The sequence below is a fragment of the Anolis carolinensis genome, chromosome 4 (genome assembly GCF_035594765.1).
Source record: "Anolis carolinensis isolate JA03-04 chromosome 4, rAnoCar3.1.pri, whole genome shotgun sequence".
Taxonomy (NCBI): domain Eukaryota; kingdom Metazoa; phylum Chordata; class Lepidosauria; order Squamata; family Dactyloidae; genus Anolis; species Anolis carolinensis.
The window spans coordinates 200051240-200073991 of NC_085844.1; the positions used below are offsets into that span (position 1 = coordinate 200051240).

The window sequence follows — 22752 nt, forward strand, 5'->3', positions numbered from 1 at the left end:
ACTGTTACTACACCGTTGCAACAAGAGCGATTGGTCTCGTAAAGCCCTCTTATAGTGCCAGGCAACAAGGATGTTAGCAGAGGAGAGGCTGACTATGCACAAAAGGTGTGACAACAGGCCTCCTGACTGCCACTTCTCCTCCTCCCTCCCTCCCTCTGAGCGGAGCCATTACATGTGGCGCCTGGAAGCAGAAGTGCCTTTGTGTCTTCATTTTTAGGCCTGTTCCTGTGGTTATTTAGGGTGCTGATTTAGAAAAGTGCATTCGCTAGACCACATCAGCTCTAGATTATTAAATATGGTTTTCTGTGGGTGAACAGATGGCAACTACTGGATAGCATATGTTCTGTATCAGAAATTAGAGCTGATGTGGTCTATCCAATGCAATTTTCTGAATCAGCACCCCAAATAACCAAACCAAATCTAAAGCTGAACAAAAACTGATTTGTAACCCTTTTAGTACTAACGTCGGAAAGTGGTCCCTGTTCACAGTGGTCCCTGGTGAAAAAAGGTTGGGAACCACTGTCATAGATGGAAGAGACCGCATGAGCCATCTAGTGCAGTCCCCTGCCATGTAGGAAAAGCACAATCAAAGCACTCCGACAGATGGCCATCCAGCCTCTGTTTAAAAGCCTCCACGGAAGGAGCTTCCACCACACTCCAAGCTAGAGTTCCTCTGCTGAACAGCTCTCACAGTGAGGAAGTTCTTTCTAATGTTCAGGTGACCCATTGCTCTGGGTCCTAGTTTCCAGGGCAGCAGAAAACAATTTTGCTCCCTTCTCCTGATAACATTCTTTCACATATTTATACATGGCTACCATGTCTCCAAGGAGCCTCCGTGGCAAAGTGTGTTAAAGCACTCAGCTGGTGAACTTGCAAACCCAAAGGTCTCAGGTTCAAATCCTGGGAGCGGAGTGAGTGCCCGCTGTTAGCTCGAGCTTCTGCCAACCTAGTAGTTCGAAAACATGCCAATGTGAGTAGATCAATAGGTACCGCTCCGACGGGAAGGTAACGGCGCTCCATGCAGTTATGCTGGCCACATGACCTTGGAGGTGTCTATGGACAACACCAGCTCTTCGGCTTAGAAATGGAGATGAACACCAACCCCCAGAGTCAGACATGACTGGACTTAACATCAGGGGAAACCTTTACCTTTACCTACCATGCCTCCTCCCCACCACTTCTGCAGGCTAAACATCCCCAGTTCTTTTAGACACTCCTCATAGGGCATAGTCTCCAGACCTCTTATAGTTTTAGTTGCCCTCTTCTAGACACCTTCCAGCTTGACAATACCTCTTTTAATTTGTGGTGCCCAGAATCGACACTCTAAAAGAGGCTCTACAAAACTGGCACACTGCCTGGAAGTTGCAACATGCCATTTTAAATCTCTTGCTAATTCCCTAGCATAGCTTTACTCAAAAACACCGCAAAATTGAGAAATGGTATCATAGTGACTTTTAAAATAGTGAATTATCTTTTTGATGTGGAGCAGGAAAGATCCAATTACTGCACCTGCATGAGCAGAATATTATCCATCAGAGCTGGGAAAGTTACCCTTAAACATAGGCTAGGATCCCTGTTGATGCATTAAGGACTTGTGCAGAAGCAGTTGGTTTTTATCTGATGCATACATCTATATTCAGTTCAAGGTCTTGGAATCGGTTGTGTTCAGTGCCATTATGCATGTAGATGGGCATTCATATTGAGCATTTGAGTGGTGTACAAAATTATGCATTCCATTATGTATCATTGCCAATCGACATAACCAATACATACCTCCAATGTAAGATCTCAGCCAGAGTAGCCATCCACAACAAAACATGAGTTAGATGATATTCTGGGATCTAGAGCAACATTCAACTACTGGTCACTTATGGGTAGCAACAGCAAGTTGTTATGTTTATTCATCATCATCAGATTTTCCAGGCTCTGCTGTCAGCTGCTCAAGAGTGCCAGCAGCAGGTGCTAGGATTTCCCTAATATCTATACACTGGTCAACAGGCACAATGACTGTAAACATTCAACATATAATATGTATGCTTCCAGACAAGACTTTTTGCAAGGCTTCCCTGCTCTTGTATGACTTTTAGCATAATTGCTTGAAGAAGAATCAGTAAAGTTTCAAAAGCTCACATACCGGTAGAATATCTCATTTTGGAACTGGACCCAAAAAGGTATCATTGCTTATGGATTCTACATATACAGTAGAGTCTCGCTTATCCAACGTAAACAGGCCGGCAGAACATTGGATAAGCGAATTTGTTGGATAATAAGGAGAGATTGAGGAAAAGCCTTTTAAACATCAAATTAGGTTACCGGTATGATTTTACAAATTAAGCACCAAAACATCATGTTATACAACAAATTTGACAGAAAAAGTAGTTCAATACACAGTAATGCTATATAGTAATGACTGTGTTTACAAATTTAGCACCAAAATATCACGATGTATTGAAAACATTGACTACAAAAATGTGTTGGATAATCCAGAACGTTGGATAAGCGAGTGTTGGATAAGTGAGACTCTACTGTACTTGTAAATGATATGGAAAATACTGACGTGTGTGAAGCAACCTTCCACAGCCTTTCTTCACCAAAATCAAGCCATTAGGTTAGCTAAAAATGTACAGAATAGTGTCTTCTGGGCAATTTAATCATATTGTTGCTGCGCTCAGGATGTCAGGATGTCTACACCACCACCTACCGGGGAAGTGTGCAAAATGCATGAAAAAGGGACTCTTAAGCATTACAAGAAACTTTTAAAAGGTAATGTCACAGCATTGGACAAATCCCTGTCCTGTACTCCACTGATAGTTTTAGCAATTCTTCTAGTGTAAGGATAGAAAAATGTAGCTGCTGACCTTCATCCCTAAAAAATATTATTTGCTACAGAATTCATGCCTGGTCAAAGAGTAGCACTTTACCTGACTTTTTTTTTCCTGATTAGCTCTATTTCCATATTTCCTCCCAAATTAGACCTAATTACAACCTTTAGTTTCTTCAGCAGCATGACACTCCAAGATATCACTCAAATGTAATTTCATTCCTCAACAATGAATTTGTTGACTGGGGTTAAAGCAAGTCGATGCAACAGTGCCAGCATGAATGCTCATCTCTATCAGCATCATTCATCTTGGCATGCCAGAATTTTGTAGGACAAAAAAAAGGAACCACAGTACAGGCTGAGTATCCCTTATCCCAAATACGTCAGACCAGAAATTTATATTGAGCCCCCAGTGGCACAATAGGTTAAACCCTTGTGCCGGCAGGACTGCTAACTAACAGGTTAGTGGTTTGAATCCGCGGAGAGCAGCTGAGCTCCCTCTGTCAGCTCCAGCTCTCCATGCAGGGACATGAGAGATGCCTCCCACAAGGATGGTAAAACATCAAACATCCGGGCGTCCTCTGGGCAACATCCTTGCAGACAGCCAATTTTCTCACACCAGAGGCAACTTGCAGTTTCTCAAGTCACTCCTGGCATGAAAAAAATTATATTATTTACAACAGTTCAGTCTCTCTCTCTCTCTCTCTCTTTTTTTTTTTTTTTTTTGCTTAAAAGTGGAATCTTCTATTTTATCTGCCTTTATCTTTCTGAGTATTCAGTGATGGAGTTTGCCATTATACAACCCTTAAGACATATCCTGCCTAGGAGCTGGCAAGACCTGCTGATGCATTTCGAGAAAGAAAAGAGAGTAAGAAATGGTCAGTCAATATCTTTCTCTATCCATTTGGGTATTATGTCTCTCTCAGTGTGAAGTGTGTATCTGCCTTCCTAATGAAGTGCAAAATTAAAGACAACACAGAGAGTACATTGACCAATTTGGTATTTGTAATTTATCCATTCTTTAGAAGGATTTTCTTCTTGCAATTGTGTTTTCAAAGAATGTATTATTTGGTGTTTTGCAATAAGTTGCCATCAGTTCATTGTAATATAGTACTTCAAAATCCTGTTCTTAACCGGCAGCTGCTTTGTCTTCTGGAGCACCATAATTCTCAGCTTTTAATCCTATCTTCATAAGCAATGTCTCATTGTAATACCTTGATTAATTGGCATGTTTGAAACAGCTGTTCCAATAAATCATGAGAGGAGAGCAGTAATTAATTACACCTGCAGTCATGTGAATTCCTTCTATTGTCTTCAGTTTTTATTAATTCTTTCAGTTCGGGACAAAAAATAGATTCATTCGGCATCCAGTTCCAAGTCAAAAAAAAGTTCTCATTGGGTCATTAAATTATAAACACACTGTTCTTAAAATTACACTCCTTAATAGACTTTAATATCCCCTGCACATAAACTATACAAAATATTTACTTCCGTAAATAAATAAACACACAAATTGAAGACAGCAAGACACAGTGAGGGAGATATGTTCCCCTTCAAACAAATATAATTCAATGAAATCTCTTATTTGGAAGTAAAAGGCACCAATCCAATCACTGGCCTAAACATGTTCAGTAACTTCCCTTTAAATAAAGCTATGTGGGAAAAGGCAGGTGAATATCAGTAATGGAGGAAAAAATCATTGCTTGACAGAAAACACTTGAAAAGAAAACTTGTTAAAGAGAATGCCATTGTAACTGTGCTGACGTTAAATATACAGCAACAATTGAAGTGGATTGATCCATTATCCAGTGGCTGAATACTTGGTTGGGAAGGAGTTTTCACTGGCCCAACTCAACTATTCCTGATAACTAGAACAGGCTAAGCGCTAAAGCATGAGAGCTTACTGAGCAAAACTGAAAATAACACTACATTGTGAGAGAGTTATAAGCAGCAATTGGAATGGCTCAAAAATCAGCCCCCAGACACCCCTTATTAAACATCAACAATTGCAAAGATATAATGAATATTTCTTTTTGCAATGTTCATGTCACTGTCCTCATGAAACAGAAAAGTGAAAAAAAACTGAAAATAGGACAAGTTGGGTAATCATTGGGATTTCACATCATAGTTTTCCCCATTCTCCACCCTAAGGACCAGACCAGAAGATACATGTGATCTAAAGAGGACAACTTGGTGTAGATATATGGGCTTTCTTCTAATCCAGTGGTTCTCACCCTTTTGAGTCCCCAGGTGTTTTGGCCTACAGCTTCCAGAAATCCCAGTTTACCAGCTGTTGGGATTTCTGGGAGTTGAGGGCCAAAATATCTGGGGACCCACAGGTTGAGAACCACTGCTCTATCTGAAACACTGGTTCAAAAAACAAAACAATTATTTTAGGTATTTTCTAGATTTTTGGGGCTACAACTCGAATCAGCCCTAATTAACACAATTAAGATGTGTTGTGGTCATTTTCTTTCCTTGACTGAAGTCTAGGATGTAAAAAAGGGAAAGCAAATCTGTCCATAGGGCACAAAGGACTGTTGAATTCCACACCACTAATTTCAAAGTGACTGAAGCATATGTTGGACTATAGCTGCCATGAGCCTTCATCAGCATGGTCATTCCTCAGGATGATGGAAATTAAGTCTCAAATCTCTGGATGATGCCAAATTGAGAAAAGATGGATTATGACAATGTACTTCTCATTTTGCTTCTATATTTTGAATATTGTGTACTTTATTCCCTCTCCTATACGAGTTCTGAGATCGTTGGGAGACTTCATGGCTCTCTCGCAGTTTCGAACAACTCCCTCAGTTGGGAGAGCTCCCAGATCGTTTTGCTCCTATTTATGGCTTGTAACTTTACTTCCAGAGTAGCAGACTCTGCCCAGCCAACCACAAAACTGGAAAGACTACCTCAGTAAGATCTTTTCCAGTGGATAAGGCTGTTCTTCCAAATTCTATGCTTGATCCCCAGCTCACCCTATGACACATTCAAAGATTGCCCTTGTATAGTCAACTACAATGAACATGTGGCAAAAAGATAAACCAGTAATTTCTTAAGATGACTTGATAGAAAACAAAAATCCTTTACAAAGCTTTAACTGATCTTCATATTCAACCTCAGAAAGTTTGCCTTCTTTAGGAAAAGAGAAACAATAGTTTCATATGGGAAATGCTGGGGACAGGAATGCTGGGACATTTTTGCACCACAAAATGTATTTATATTATATATATGCTGCCTTCCTCTTTGTACAAGATTCAAGGCAGTTAATTATAGCATTGTGATTCCGCTTTAACTGTCATGGCACCATCTTATAGAATCTTATATAATTCTGGGGTTTGTGATTTGATGAGACACTACAGCTCTTTGGTAAAGAATTCTAAATACCTGTCTCTAAACTGCAAATCCCAGAATTCCAAGATGAACCCAATGCAGTGAAGTGGAATGACAGCACTATCACAGTGTAGCATGAAGGGGGCCCCTGTTCTGGATCATTACTGACAGAGGTGGCTGACTAAGTGGTTTTCCTATCCCTACAGAGTGCTTGTGGACTTAACCATGGATGAGAATGAACCTTCCCTATCATCTGGGAGAGCACCCAGCCCATTCAGTCCACAAGTTATCACTACCTATAAGTCTACTGAATGGTTACCTACCTGTATAATTACTTCCATCACTCAAAGGGCAAAACATCTAGGTTGGAATCCAACACTGATAATGGATGTGAGGGGCCACATTAGATGTGCCATTAATCAATTTAATATGATTAATGTGCCTGTATGTTTCTTGGAATTATAGATCAAAAAGCTAACTTTTCTAAGATGTTACATTTTATTGCCTCAATAGCCATGGGTTGGGTTTCACCTTCAAGTGCCCTTCTAGTCTAAATATTCCATGTAGAGTACCCTGATTTTCTCTTACTAAGAGTTGTTCTGCTCCTGGTTAGAAACAGCTGCACTGCCTGGTGCTGCATGAATAGCTGCGAGCTAAATATATTACTTGTTCAAAACTGTTTGGTTGTTTAAAAAAATGCAGAAAAAATAACAGATTTCAAGGAGAGCCATTTGCTCTGCAAAGTTTGCCTGACAGAGGGAGTGCCTCCATTCAATCTGGGTGGCATAATGGATACATTGCACACTGGAAAAAATCAGCTTGGTGCCTGTTTTGTGGTATTAAGAAACATGGTCAGTTTTTCTATGGAGCCCTTTAGTACTGGCAGGCTGTAGGATTCGTCCTTAGTAGCAAAGGCAGCATGTACGAAAGAACTTTTACCATTCTGGCACACTAAGCCTCCTTTTTAGGACTGCACACAGCGAAAGGCACCGTGGTTTGTTTGTGCCAGCCAGTCACTAAAACCAAGCCTTCCAAAAGGGTGTGTTCTTTGGCTGATGTTTATGCAAACCTCTCTGTTTGTACTCACTGCAAACTCAGTTTAGAACAGAGGTGTGGGGGGAGGATCAGATGATGACCAAGTTTTTCATTTCCGTCAGGCCACTGCTCAGTTGCTGCTATTTCAACCACAGTATCCACACCTAAACAAGTCCCTCTCCCAGTCCTATGTGACACTATTCATCTTCTTTATATCACCTCGATCTTGACTTACAAGACATCTGGGTGAAGGGAGTGGATAATTTCTACCTCCTTTTAGATGTGCCAATTTATAGTCCTCTTTTCATGTATTTTCTGGTTCACACCAAGACAAGGAAACTTTCATTCCAATAGTGTATTTACCTATAAGACAATCTGGAGACCAACCACAACTAACAGCAGTGCTTAAAAATATATAATAAAAAGTGAGGTGAATGAGAACTTTGAATCATATTTGGCCCCTTCTGTGCCTGTACCACCCACACAATTTGAAAAAGCTATCATAGTAGTCAGAGCTTAAGAAAATTAGCTTTCTGAACGACAGCTCCATCATTATTGGCCACAGTAGTCCACAGGAGTAACTTTTCCCATCTCTAATAGTAGTTCTCTGTAATGTAAATGTTCTCCCTTTACTTTTTAAGCCCAGAATCCTCTATCTATAGACTTCAATGCCAAAGCACTTTGGTGAAGGCATTATGAAGAAACAGGCAATGTGATATTATACTCCCTTTCATTAGATACCCTGAGATTAGCCCAATATTTTCCTTTTGTTTTCTTATCCTTCAGCCAAGATTTCTGCATATGTCCCTTAACAATGCAACCTGGGAAGAAAGAAGGCGCATCCTGTGTACAAACTGACTCTTCTCTGTGACCCTTTTTCAAGTTGGATTTGGATCCACATCCTTTCCCCTCCTACAGCGAATACTTGGCCATGTCACTTTTGTCAAAGGTAACTTTGGTTGCAAAGTAAATGGCCACTAAGCCAAAACCAGTAGCAGATGCCATATAAGCAGTGACTGACTGAGTGAACTGAACAAGTGAACCCATGAGGAGGGATGGGATGACCTGGGAAAGGAGGAATGCACTGTCCAAAATGGCCAGGTCTGAACATATGCCTCGGCTTGCAGCTGCAGTGTCTGTGTCTCCCACCATCATCATGAGAGGGACTTCACAGGGAGAGCTGACGCAGAGGGAAGAGCCAGCAACAGGGGCAGAGAAGAGACTTCCATTGTGTCCATTTTGGTATGTCAGTTTCTGACCAGAAATATGGGTTTTGAGGAAGCCATGCTTCTTGTCTAGTTGAGCTGCATCTTCTTCTTTGCTTTTATACTTAGGCAAATATATCTGCAATGACAGAAAAAGGAACATAAGATGCTGCCCCAGAATTCTGTGAACACAGAATCAGCAGTGAAATACGTGAGTACCTGGAGCAAGGCAGAAGTTGGGAGACTGCAATTACTTGAAGAAAAACACAGGCTGGATGGCCATCTGTTGGGGTGCTTTGAATGAGATTTTCCTGCTTCTTGCAGGGGGTTGGACTGGATGGCCCATGAGGTCTCTTCCAACTCTACGATTCTATGATTCTAAAATGGAATTGGCTTAAAATCCAAATCAAGCACATTCTAACCTGGTTAGGGTCGAGTAGACCAAGTTAATTTTGGCACAAGGATGATCTTACTAGGAGGTAACTGCACAACTCAGCATTATGCAGAAAGCAGTATTTTGATTGAAGGCAAGGACCTCTCCTGCTTAAGTATATGCTTTTTTTGCTCAAAACAGATGGAGATGAATATGCTCCAGGAAACAAAAATTGATGACTGAGTTAGGGCAGGGTTCTCAGCCTGCCATCCTCCAAATATTTTGGACTTCCAAATTCCAGAATCTCTGTCTACAGAGCATCCTGACTTGTGCTTCTGAAAGCTGAACAAAAAAATATCCATTTCAGAATATGATTAGAGTTGAGATCAAGGGGACAATATAGTCTTACCACAAATCATGCACACCCCTGCTTGAGAGGCTCTGAACTGGTTGAAAAAGGGACATTGGGGAAATAGTTTTTTTTAAATTTTGGAGTGTGTAATAATAATAATAATAATAATAATAATAATAAGAAGAAGAAGAAGAAGAAGAAGAAAAAGAAAAAGAAGTAGTAGTTTATTTTTATACTCTGCCTCCATCTCCCCTGGAGGGCACTCGGTGCAGTTAACATGGGCCAGGCCCAGATAAAAACAATAATATAAAATACATCCATAGACAAAAATCTACACAATTATAAAATTTAAACATTAACCTACAAAGATAAAAACAAACTTAATAAAACATGAAATTAAAAATGACAAGTTCTAATAATAGACTGGGTAAAGTGCACCTTGTAAAAGTTGTAAACACAAGGAACTGATAAAGTGCTGCAGATTTGTGGGAGAGCGATTTGGGATGGGAGAAACCCTGCATCAATGTCAGATTGAGTAGGAAAAAGTGCAACCTGTGCAGAAGAGGTCATGGAGCATGATTGTTATGGGGATGGGTGATACTTATGTGTGAAGAGCCAGGTTTTCAAGCTTTTCCTGAATGCCACCAGGGTGGGGCTTGCCTGATTTCCCTGGGGAGCGAGTTCCAGAGCCGGGGGGCCGCCACGGAGAAGGCCCTCCCCCTTGTCGCCACCAACCGCGCTTGTGGCAGGCAGGTGCAAGAGGAGGGCCTCCCCCGACGAACGAAGAGATTGTGCAGGTTCGTAGGGGGAAAGGCGATCACAAAGGTAGGAGGGTCCCAAACCATTTAGGGCTTTGTAAGTGATCATCCGCACCTTGAATTTGGTCCGGAAAGTGAAAGACAGCCAATGGAGCTCCTTAAACAGGAGGGTTGACCACTCCCTATAATTAGCTCCAGTTAGAAGCAAGGCTGCCGAACGTTGGACTAGTTGAAGTTTCCGGGCTGTCTTCAAGGGCAGCCCCACGTAGAGCACATTGCAATAATCCAGTCTAGAGGTAACAAAGGCATGGACCGCCATGGCCAGATCAGACTTCACAAGGTAAGGTCGCAGTTGGCGCACAAGTTTTAATTGTGCAACGGGCCTCCTGGCCACCGCCGACACCTGAGCGTCAAGCGTCAGCGCTGAGTCTAGGAGGACCCCCAAACTGCAGACCTGTGCCTTCAGGGGGAATGCAACCCCGTCAAGCACAGGTTGCCACCCAATACCTCGATCGGACATACGACTGACCTGGAGGACCTCTGACTTGTCAGGATTAAGTTTCAGCTTATTCGCCCTCATCCAGCCCATCACAGCCCACAGTGTAATAAAGCACATCAAAAAGTGCTATTGGAGGTGAGCTTAATTTCATTATCTTCAAGTAGCAGTTCTTGGTGTCAGGGCAAGCAGTACTGAAATGGGGTCTGATTGTTTATTACACATCTGCATAGTGAGAGAACAGACTTTCACTTACTTTTCCATACACTGTTTCTGGTCAATACAGATGTGAAGGTGGAACATCATGTTTTTAAAATATACCTGCCAAAACTATAGTGATTCCTACTAGAGAACTGAATGCATGTAGTATAGTAGGAGAACATACGTATTGCTAAAATACAAGACAAACAGAGCTGGATGAGAGCAACAGTCCATATTTTGCAGGCTCCTGTTTCTCAGGGAAGTGAAACAGATGTCTCTGGAAAGTATACCAGGCAGGTATGAAGACATTAGTCTTTTCCTTTCACTGCTGTCTTGAGGCTAATATTCAGTGGCAAATGGCTTCAGCACAAAGGCCCATCTGGTTGAGCATTCTGTTTCTATCACTGGCTACCAGATACCATTAGAAGGCTCACCAGTAGTATGTAAAAGAGAAAGATATCAGGGTTAAGATCAAGGTTTGTTTTTTTTCAAGTTCTGTTTTCTGAATTTCTATTGCTATTTTTAGTTTTATGGCTAATGGATGTTGACAAGTTTATCTTTCACAACTTTCTGTAATCCTCCTGTAAACTCATATATATTTGTTTGCTGTAGTGCCAAGTTATGATGAAGGACACTTGAAGCCACTGTTAAATATACAAGTTAATGTCACTGCTTAGTTTTGCTTATATAGTTCTTCCAATCATTTTGCCAGATCATATGCACAAGTACACATGCATAAGCAATTCTTCCATGGTTTTGGGTGCCACCCATCCTCCATACTGAAGCCACTCAAAATATTAATCAATCCTCCAAATACATTTCAGTATCCACAGCATGCCAAGCCAAGGTTTTCAACAAAGAACATTAGGAAAATTAAGAATCTGCCTAACACTCATGTTGATGCACATATCACTCCAGCAGTTGCATAACCTGATAATTTAAGTCACTAGGCAAAGGTTTTTCTGGCAGTAGATTATGTTGTGGAAGAGAATGCCCTGGGGAGGAAAGACTTCTGGTGCAGAAACGCTGCTTAGAATCAAATGGCTAACGGCAGCCAAATATTACTCTGTGTTTTGTAATCAGGGTCTTGTTTTAAAACTTTAGGAATTATCAACACAGTAAAAACTCACAACTTTTACAGATGTTGGCATTTCCAAATCTCTTCGTGCACACACAGCCTACAAATAACAGATGCAGGTTGTATGGTCTAGATTGGACCCACTCCAGTGAACAAAGGATTAAACATGTCATACTTCAGTTTAGTATGACATAAAGCCATGTTACTGTCTATATTCACAGCTACATTTGCTCAGGCCAGCCTACACTATTGCTCAACCTAATGGGTGCCCATTCATAAACCAAACACCACCTCATAAACAAGCTTGCTCTTGGAAATTTAGAGCTATGACAAAAATCACTGTAACCCATGTCTGTTTGTCTTTGATCAAGTGGCACACAAAAATGATTTCTTGCTAGGCACCATCACCCTTTGATATGCACTCACAAAAAGGCAATGAATGTGTGAACTACAAGAATACAGAGAAAATAAACAACATATTCACAATCTCAATGGCACTTTTCAAGATATCAGTTATAGAAGGTGATACTGGCTCTATCAGTTATTCATACTACACATATTTTGGTCATCATGGCTGTGCTCCAATGCAACATTTTACTGTAGTAAAATATTACATGTGTGTGATTTGAGTATTACATGCACAGCCATGAGGTGGTCAGGTTTTGCTTATGTTTTCAATTGACCAATGTTATTACATCAAAATCTGAAACTGTGGCTAATCTTAATGCAGGGGAGAAGAACCTGTTTTCAGTCAGAATTCATGTTATTTCAGTCAAAAACCACCAGAGGTTACACTTCAGCAATTGGTGCAGAAATCCTATTGGTGTAGGAATCAAATCCAAAACAGGGCAAGGCTTATGTATGATGTTTGGGATGCAGGTTTCCTACCTATGGTTTAGGAAACTAACCCAAATTAATGAGCCACAATACAAAATTGACTTGGGTAAGTAACACAGTTAAGCCAAACAACAATTTTAAAAACTTAGGAAAACATTTTTCAAAGCAAATAGCAGGCTTTGACATGGCGGGTAAGGCTGCTTTAATCCTTTCATTCCTGTTGATTGTAATTGCTTACTATCTGCATAATGATGGACTGGAGGACATACCAGATCAGAGTGAGTCCTAATCCAGATCAGGAGGCCAAAGTTTTTATCACCCAGTCTTAGATATGTCGTTTGGGCAACTCTGAAGCAGGCTGGTCATGAAAGGAGCAGAGAGTACAAACTTCAAAGCAGAATTTTGAAAAGCTGCTTCTTGGAAATAAAGCTCTTAGAATCCCTTAGTCAGCATAGCTAGAGACCATGCAGAACGGAGGATTTTGGGAGTTGTAATCTGATATAGTAACATTGCTTAGCTCTGCAAGAAATTGTACATCTTCTGGATTTTCAAGACTATCTTCTGTGTTTTTAAAAATCAGAGAGCTAAATATTAGTTCCAGAAGAAGAAACTCAAGAAAAAACTAGAACACAGAAAAATGCAAATTGAGTTCTGTAAACAAGCTGAATAGTGAAAAGAAGCTTTTTAAGTGAGCATTTTCCATCTCCAACATGTTTTATTGATTTCAGTGGGGAAAATGTTACCTATATCAGTTCCAAGTTACTGTAGGCAATGGGCTGAGCCCAAGGCTTCTCAAGGGAAAAGAGGCTGAATTCTTTATCTATGTCCATCTCTGAGCAACCTCTTGAATACACAGGGTATTCATAAGGGTGTATCATTGCAGGAAACAACTTCACCGGTAGGCCTTGGAACTTTTTGTGGTTGTCCCCTGGACCACAGAATGTGCCTCACCCCTATATGGACCATCTGCAGCTACAGCATGTAGTAGGGGGTTAGGCTTCCTCATCTAAGCCCTTGGCCCAAACTCTAAAATCTTTATAATGGTAATCTACCATTTCATAAAAGATCAAATTAAAGGCGACATAATGCTGGAAGTCCGAAATAGATCTCTGCAGATTTGAACCGGGAACAAAAGTATACACAAGGAATTGTTACTCTCCTCTTGAATTCCTAACTATTATTTGAGTTGAAATATAATTCAGAAGAAGAAAGACAGACAGTATCTTTGTGGGAAAGACATGCATCATCATAAATCAATCCAGACAAAAACAGGATTCATGAAACAGATTAAGCTCAGGTAATCTTGGTGTCATTTATAATTTGGGTAACAAAAGGTTTTGTGCCATGTTACCTGTCCCAAAATTAACCATTTTCTTAGCATCCTTTATCATTTTAGGACACTTCAAAGGGTGAAACCCCTTAAACAAATGGTCCAAGAAGCAGCACATCACAATTGAAGGGCATGCGAGAAATGCAAGCGACTTACGGGGCTTGCGAATGTGAAGCGTCAGACAGGGTTAGTCTCGCAGGCTCTCACAACACTGGAATGGCAGCAGTTATGAAGTAACTCTCTTGAGAGGAGAGAAGCAAAGAAACACAGGAAGCAGACAGAAAGGATTGACAAGAAGCAAAGAAAACAGGTGGCTTAGAATAATAGAACCCCTAAGAAAGAAATGGCTACAAACGAAATATTAAGTCTTAGCATAATTAAGGTGGTAAGTGTTAGATATCTGTTTTAGACACAACCCAAACAAAGAAGCAACATAGTAATAGTCATATGCTAGGTAATGTTGTGGCTGTTCTCCTTCAAGTCATTTCCAACTTACGGTGGTCCTAAGGTAAATCTGTCACAGGATTTCTTTTAGCAAGGCATGTCATTGCCTTTTTCTGAGGCTTAGAAAGTGTGACTTGCCCAAGGGCACCCAGTTGGTTTTGCTGCCTGATCAGAGATTTGAACACTGGCCTTTCAGAGTCCTGGTTCAAACCCAAACACTACACCACACAGATAACGAATAAAACCCAAGATTAAGAAAAAAAATTATTCCCATTTTCAGTACTGAGACACATTCAATGTGGCAATTTGGAAAGCCAAAAACATGTTCAATGGTTTATCAAGAGCAGCAGTACTCTGAAAGCTCTACAGCCAGAACTACCAGTGTGAAAACTGGAGACAATTTCTGTACTTTTGATAGCTGTGTAAAAGAGGGAATTTTAGCAGATGTTGCTTGCGATCTGACAACTGCTGAAACTCCCTCTTCCACATAACCATTAACTGTATCAGAGCTTTTTCCAGTTTTCATTCTATTACCTTATCTACAACCATCCATCAGATTTTACTAATCATGCCAAACTGATTTCAGTTAAAACACTCATGTTAAACTTTAATCAGTTAGATAGCATGGTCTTTAAACACCACCACTTTGTATGTTTGCAGGGAGGCCATGTGAGGGGCAGAGACATAAATAGAGAAGCTGGGGGTCGGGGTCAGAGCCCCAGGACTTTCTAATTAACAATATCATTTGTCACCTCCTTTGAATTCCCCAGTTCTTTCTTCAGATTTTGGCTCCAACCCAAAGAGCAGCTGAACGAGATATGGATTTTCTTCAGCTACAATGTATTGTTATAACCATTCCTATTGGAGTGTTTTGAGTGCCTTGGTCATGAGTGAGCAAGTTCTATTAACTACCATATTGTGTGTGTGTGTGTATGTGTGTGTGTGTGTTTTTAATACCAGTCAACACCACTTCCTGCATTTTAAGAGTGCAGCTATAAGGACTGTTAAGGACCACTGCTTCAACAGTTATCTCACCATTAAGGGCCCTTCCACACAGCCATATAACCCAGAATATCAAGGCAGAAAATCCCAAAATATCTGCTTTTAACTGGGTTATCTGAATCCACACTGCCACATATTCCAGTTGAATGCAGATAATGTGGGATTTCAGTCAGCTGTGCGGAAGGGACCTAAGAAGAGCACAGGATTATGAGCTTGCCTCAAGCTCTAGAATTGTTTATTATACCCTGTTTCCCCTAAAATAAGATATCCCCAGAAAATAAGACCTAGAAGAGGTTGTGCTGAATTGCTAAATATAAGGCTTCCCCTGAAAGTAAGACCTAGCAAAGGTTTTGTTTGGAAGCATGCCCGCCAAACAGAACACCAGAGCATGTAGGATTGGTAAATGTACGTACCATAGAGTGTTGTACATGGAAATATTGATAGTAACAAGAAATTCTTGATAGGATTCAGTTTGTCTGGTGATGCTGGTTTGTGATGACAACTACTGTACAGTATATAATAAATGTTCATTTTTTGTTCAATAATAAATGTGAATTCTTCTTCATGGAAAAATAAGACATCCCCTGAAAATAAGACCTAGTGCATCTTTGGAAGCAAAAATTAATATAAGACACTGTCTTATTTTCGGGGAAACACGGTAGCACTGACATCCTCTGTCCCGCTTCTCTCAGATGCCCTGAACTACTGTCATGGTATCATTTTTTTATGTTCATTGTTACATCAGAGTCCAATCTGTGGCCTGAAAATATAAAAAATCAAAGAGTGGTCTTTTGTCAAGAAATTGTTCCAGAAACCACGCTGAGAAAGCAAGAAGCGTCACAGTTAGTCACAGTCTTTTGAAGGCACTGCAGATTCAAATGGCCACCTATATCCTTCTCTTTGGGATAGGAGGAGAGAATGTTTGGCACTCCAGGTATTGTTGAACTAACATGTTCATTTGCCCTAGCCAGTTCAGTCAACAATGCCTGCTCTAGACTAATAATATCTTGATGTCCCCACATTTCCACTCCCTGCATTGTGACATGTCTGATTTGGAGGCAACGTGCAATCTATTCTGTGAGATGTCTAAGTCACTTGATTACCAAGCAACCATGGACTTGCTGGAGGGTGGATGAGAAAAAACAAATCACAGAAAAATACATTTTTAAACCATAGTTTCCTAAATCCCAAACAGCATAGCCTGTGGAGATGAACCAATAATTAGAGATTGCTGTGAGGTGTAGTGAATGGGACACTACAAACAAGGTTTTATAGCCTTGTAGAATGTTGCATCCAATGATATTGGGTAGGAATAAGAGGCTTGTTGCTAGTCAGTTGGTTTTCCATTACAGTACTTTTTATCATTCCAAAGCTGGAAATTTATATTCGATACTGGATGGAGAGGGGGGCATCAGTATCCAGACCATTAATAACTTGGCTATAAAAGGGACTTCCAATGGACAATTCCAGCTTCACAACTACCACACAAACACTTTGGGATAAGGATGATGACCACCGAGGGCTTTATAAAATAAGGCAAATCTAGAACACTCCAAGCTACAATTGGAATAGAAGTACAGAGCAAAAATTGTTAGGCCTTTTCAGCTTAGTTTGGACAAGTCACTATGGATTCCACTTTGGCTATGCAGCTTCTGCTCTTCCTAACCCATTTCACCCACAAAAATCCCAAATGTCTCCTAAATACTATCTCTTTTCTGTACCTATATGAATACATACCTGTTTTTCATGATGGTAGAGAGATGCCAGTGTGTATGGTAGGATCTGCAGCACTGAGAAAGGGAAACCTGTCAGGGCAGCAGAAACAGTGACTATAACGATGCTCTGAGAGAAGCACATGATGAAGGCAGTCAGTGGAAATAAAGCCACACTGGCTAGGTAGACCATTCGCGTCCCAAAGTGTTTCACCATTCGATCCATGATTGTCGAGAAGAAGATGGAGATTATGCACTGGAGAAAGAGGCCCAGGCTTCCCATACGAATTCCTGAAATGAGATTCATGTTCATTGGGCAAAACACAAAAGAATCTTTGGGCAGACTAATCAGAAGGCAGTCTATTTTTATAAAATCAAATAAAATAAAAATACATAGTAGCCAAACAGTTAGAGTTTAACAACGTAAACGTATACATGTCTACTCAAAGGTAAACTCTAATGATTTCAGGGAAGCTTACTCCCAAATTCCTGAGTATGTAATTGCAATGTAAAAGCCCGAATTAAGTTTTAAACTTTCATAACCAGATATTCATTGAACTCTGCCCTAGAATTGTGCATGGGGAATGCAGCACATAGATATTGTTGACACCAAGGATGAGATAGCATGATTAAATTACATGACAATAACAAAATTAGAATTCATTATTGCAAGACCAGTTTCTCAACCATAAAACTATCAAGGACATCTACAGAGACATGGAAATGGATCTATGGACATGGTCATGGTTTGTTGCAATCCTTCAGTGTTCTTCATTGCACACACACAATCAAACTTTGAATTTTGGCAGGGCTCATTGGCAGCACTGGGGCAGAGATGTTAAAAATTAAATACACTCGAGATGGGTCACCCAGACCTTGTGGTGAACTATTGTATATGGAACAATAGGCAGGCAAATGATCTAGTAGTATTAGCAAGAAATGCTCAAGAATTCCCACATCTGAATGATATTTTCTATGTTAGGAAGGAAAGGAGACAAATGTTTAGATTGAGATCTGTTGCAAAACTCATGCAACGAGAAGGGAATTCATATATGAGAAACATCTCCAGTCAACTCCAAGCTAAATTTTTAAAAGTGCGTGTTGCAACAGCTGTGTCATCTGTTCCTTTCATAAAGAACTATTTCTGTTCAAAGTCCACCACAGATTATTTTTGGTTTGCTGATTCATCCAAAGCATTTCATTCAATGTTGAAGTATCATGCAGGATGATATGCAAAGTGTCTTTTAAAATGGATGAGTTAATGAGTGAAAATTATATCCAATAGAAATTGGCTCTTTGCGGTGGAAGAGAGCAGGTTGTCTTCATATTTGAACAAAGTACAGTGAATTAGAGTATTGCTTCATATGGTGGAATCCCTCCAATTTAAAAATGGTCTTGTACAGCATGCTAGATTTTCTCCAAGATCTCTCAAACTTGCTGAGTGGCCCTGTGATCTCAGCAGATCACTGGTGGGGTCCTAAATTGTATAAGCAATATATACAATAGTGCACCATATATTCAGTATTGTGTATATTGTGCAAACATGAATGGTAAAACATCTTCCCCAAGTTGTCTTAATAAAGAGATCACAAGAGACAGTGCACTTCAGAAAATGCTCTTACATTCCTTGTTTCAGTCATATGCTTTTCTTCACAGAATATACATAGGAAAGAAAATTGTCCTAGTCCAGAATGGGTCACAAGTGGATAATAGAAAGCTTGTTGTTTCGTTAGCATCATGACACAATTAATAAACTAATACTTCAACAAGAATTTAATTCTGGAAAAACATTAATGCTGAAATTCCAACTTAAGGCAACTGCCTTCATTAAAAAGCAAAATATTTAAGCTTTGTTCATTAACAAATTTCCAACTTACCCCCCTAACTTTATTTTCATATTTTAGTACCTATTCTGACAAGCACAGAAATGGCTGTATGCTTAAGGAGACAGCTTAATGTTTTCCAGCTGTTTTGAACTACATCTCCCCCAAAAAGCTCAATCAGCAATGTCAATGGGTACAGTTAAAAACACTAAGTTGCTGATGCCAGATACACGTTCAGGCCTATGGATAGCCTGAGCTTCTTAAAAAGTAATATTTATATTTTGGATTTCTGAAAAGAGGAAAAAGTGAGGGAATCCATACTTGAAGATCTTCAAAAGACTAAAGCATTTGAACGAATGAGTTTCTGCATATAAAGGTAACAGAACATTGGTTTCCTGATCTAAGTCCAGGACTACCCCAGGACCACATTGATATTGGCGTCATTCCTCTTGCCCTCAACTTCCTCCCCAAATTCCAAGTTAAGCAAAAGCCAAGGATTTGCAAAGTACAAGGGAAACTTTATTCAAGTTTGCTTCACTTGCATAATTTACTGGAGCTATGAGAGTTTCAGTTACATAACTGGAGCCCCCAGATGGCGTAATGGACTAAGTGACTTGAAGGTTGGGTTGCTGACCTGAAAGCTGCCAGGTTCGAATCCCACCTGGGGAGAGTGTGGATGAGCTCCCTCTATCAGCTCCAGCTCCATGCGGGGACATGAGAGAAGCCTCCCACAAGGATGGTAAAAACATCAAAACATCCGGGCATCCCCTGGGCAACGTCCTTGCAGACGGCCAATTCTCTCACTCCAGAAGCAACTCCGGTTGCTCCTGACACAAAAAAAAAAGTTACATAACTTGAAGCATCTACTACATTTAGAAGAAGCAAATACCTCCCCATTGCTACCACAGCTCTTGAAAAAAATTATGATTACCTTCATCATAATGTCTCCTGGCCTCTGTGCCTGGTTCAGCTCTGGGAACTCCCTGGTATAGTCCTTCCCCAACAAAGTCAGTGTAAAACAGCATGAAGGTCATGAGGGCCATCCAGCTGCACAACTCAGCAACAAAAAGCTGCCGGATTACCTTGGGAATACGGCAGCATACTCCATGAAGGCGCGGGGCCAAGGCACAAAGGCTCCTAAAGGCTTGGACTAGATGCCTGGTCCTGAAAAGGCTCTGTGGAAGCCAGAAAGAGCAGCAGCTAAAGGGTGGGGATTTGGAAGAATCCTTCATTGCAGGGCCTGTGAGCACTTCTACCTGAGCAGCCACCTCCTCAGTCACAAAAGCAGTGGCCAGGACACAGCCAAGGAAGATGATGGCAAGGAGACTGAAGAGACATTCCTCCTGTCCTCCCAGGTAAGGAGCCAAAAAACTACTGTCCCAGTCAATGGCTGGTAGTAGGTACCCGATGCAGCCCCCCAGGCTAACCATGAAGGAGTACATTGAGAAGGCCTGGCGACAATTGTCTGGCTCCTGGAAGAGGTCCGAGAGAAGAGCCTCCAGGGGAGTGAAGCAGACCTGGCCACAGAAGTCAAGCAAACCAATGCCCATGATGAGGAAGGCTAACTCCAGAGAGCGGGTATCCAGGGCAATAAGGCTGGCCAGACGATGAGCATGAGGAATGATCAGAAGGCTCAGGAAGACTCCCAGACACAGGACCCAGATGAAAGGCCGGCGACGGCCATAGCTGCTGTGCCAGTGATCGCTGGCAGAGCCAATGAGCGGCACAAAGACTAGGCCTAGAACTGGTCCAATCCCTAAAATTAAGAAAGGAAGAGAAGTGTTAATTGAGATTATGGGATTTGACAAGATGATCACTCATACTCAATTCTTGGAAAGGTTACTTTTATAGATGACAACTCCCAGAATGCCTCAGCTGGCATGGCCCTTGGGGGGGAGAGGGTGGATTGTGGAAGTTGTGGTTCAGAGAAGAAACTTTTCCAAGCTCTGTCATCCTTTCAGAAACTAAACCAAAGACCTCTAAACTAAGTGTCATGCTGTATCTCAACACTTACAGAACCAAAGATCTCAAAGGTAAGACTACTGTCACTAAAGATAAACGATTAACTGCTATGAAATCTGCACATCTGTATACATACATTTGCCCCTTAGTGCTTTTGCACATGCACAGAACCTCTTTCCACATATGGAGTCAAAAGTCAAACGGGACAGTGTAATTTTCCTCCTCAATTTCCATGTTTACCCTAAGTTTGACTACTTTTATGTCATTTTCCTTACGAAGGATAAAGTGTCTTGTGACATAAATGTATTATGTTTATTATTCTTATAGATTTATATTTGTCCATTCGTATATTTAATTCTCCTTTCAGTGATGTAATCTTGGAGTACATAATCTGATAAAAATATTCATCCCATTTTTTAGGTTTCCATTTCCTGTGCTCTTTCTAGCCTTAAAGCTACCATTGTTTGGGTAGCTGCTATCATGTATTTTGCAATTTCGATCCATTCCACCTTTACTCTGTATTTTCTGAGTTTAAAAAATGGTTTTTTGATCAACTCTATTTTTATCTCTAATATTTCCTCCATCTTGTTCTTAATTTTTAGTTTTTTTTGCAGCTTTTTGTAGTTTCATGACATATAGATAAAGCTTCAAATTCCGCCACATTTATGCCAACACAATTTTGATGTGTTTTTCGTGATGTGGGCCAACTGATATGGGGTTCGATACCATTTTGTCATTGTTTTACATTAAGCTTCCTTAATTCTTAGGTGTTTAAAAAAAATTGCTACAAGAAATTGATGCAGTGAGTGACCTTTCCAGAAGCAATCAAGAAAGACAGTTATTCTTCATGGCTTAGGGCAGGGGTCCCCAAACTAAGGCCCGTGGACCGGAAGCGGCCCTCCAAAGTCATTTACTTGGCCCCTGCCCTCAGTTTTAGACTTAGGCTCACCCAAAGTCTGAAATGACTTGAAGGCACACAACAACAACATTCCTAATTAATTTGACTATCTCATTGGCCAGAAGCAGGCCCACACTTCCCATTGAAATCTTGATAGGTTTATGTTGGTTAAAATAGTTTTTATTTTTAAATATTGTATTGTTCTTTCATTGTTGTTGGGGAGGGGGGATTGCACTACAAGACATGTGCAGTGTGCATAGGAATTTGTTCGTTCTTTTTTTCAAATGATAATTCAGCCCCTCAACAGTCTGAAGGATTGTGGACTGGCCCTCTGCTTAAAAAGTTTGAGGACCACTGGCTCAGGGGGTTGAAAATTAAATTAAGAATCTCTAACCTTATATGTATTGTATCATTTATATGTGCATTTGTACACATACCGACGCCAAGTTTCACCAGACTGGGGATGATGGGAGTTACCAGTATATTCTAACAAAACCAGAGGATATGACCTTGGAAAAAACTACATTACACTGTGTACCATATCTGGGGATTCAGTTTTATTTCAGATAAAGTCCACATTTTTAAAGGGAAAGAATTTAATCATTTGTTATTCCTCCCTGAAATCCCATATATTTGAAATTATCTTATCTTGTATCAAATATATAATATATTCCTGAAAATGTTACTTAGTATCTCTCAGTCATGCACTGCATATCTTTCCAAGATCTTTGCAGCAGAAAGTTCTCCCTATGGACTGGACCGGGCAATTGTGCTCTCTAGAATTTTGAGCCTGCAACTTCCACACATTCTTCACCATTGGTTATATTGGCTAAAACTGATGAGAGCTGTAAATACAACTAGAAAGACAGAACCCTCCGCTACTGTATATACACAAACTCCATAATGATTCACACCTCTACGCATTTTCTACAGTGGGAGGTGGCCTCATTCTACAATGGTAGACGAAGCCCTCCCACATATTCACATCAAAGGTTGCCTCTGGATATCTCTGTGTGTATATACTTGCAACACTATGCATTTTTGTGTGTATGTATTATGTATGTGGCTTCAAGTCACCTACTGACTTAC

At 40.5% G+C, this 22752-nt stretch overlaps 1 protein-coding gene across 4 annotated transcripts in view; it reads right to left on the reverse strand.

The window, feature by feature from the left end:
- Window positions 1-4120: 4120 nt before the first annotated feature.
- slc45a3 (solute carrier family 45 member 3) overlaps window positions 4121-22752 on the reverse strand; it is a 62315-nt gene continuing 43683 nt past the window's right edge. For all 4 annotated transcript variants that reach the window (XM_008115640.3, XM_062978574.1, XM_008115641.3 and 1 more), the window contains 3 exons: window positions 19735-20559; window positions 17006-17271; window positions 4121-8536 (listed from right to left, as the gene is read on the reverse strand). In XM_008115640.3, the coding sequence (XP_008113847.2) occupies window positions 8105-8536; window positions 17006-17271; window positions 19735-20559 (1523 nt within the window). In that variant the 3' untranslated portion in view covers window positions 4121-8104. The remainder of the gene's footprint in view (window positions 8537-17005; window positions 17272-19734; window positions 20560-22752) is intronic.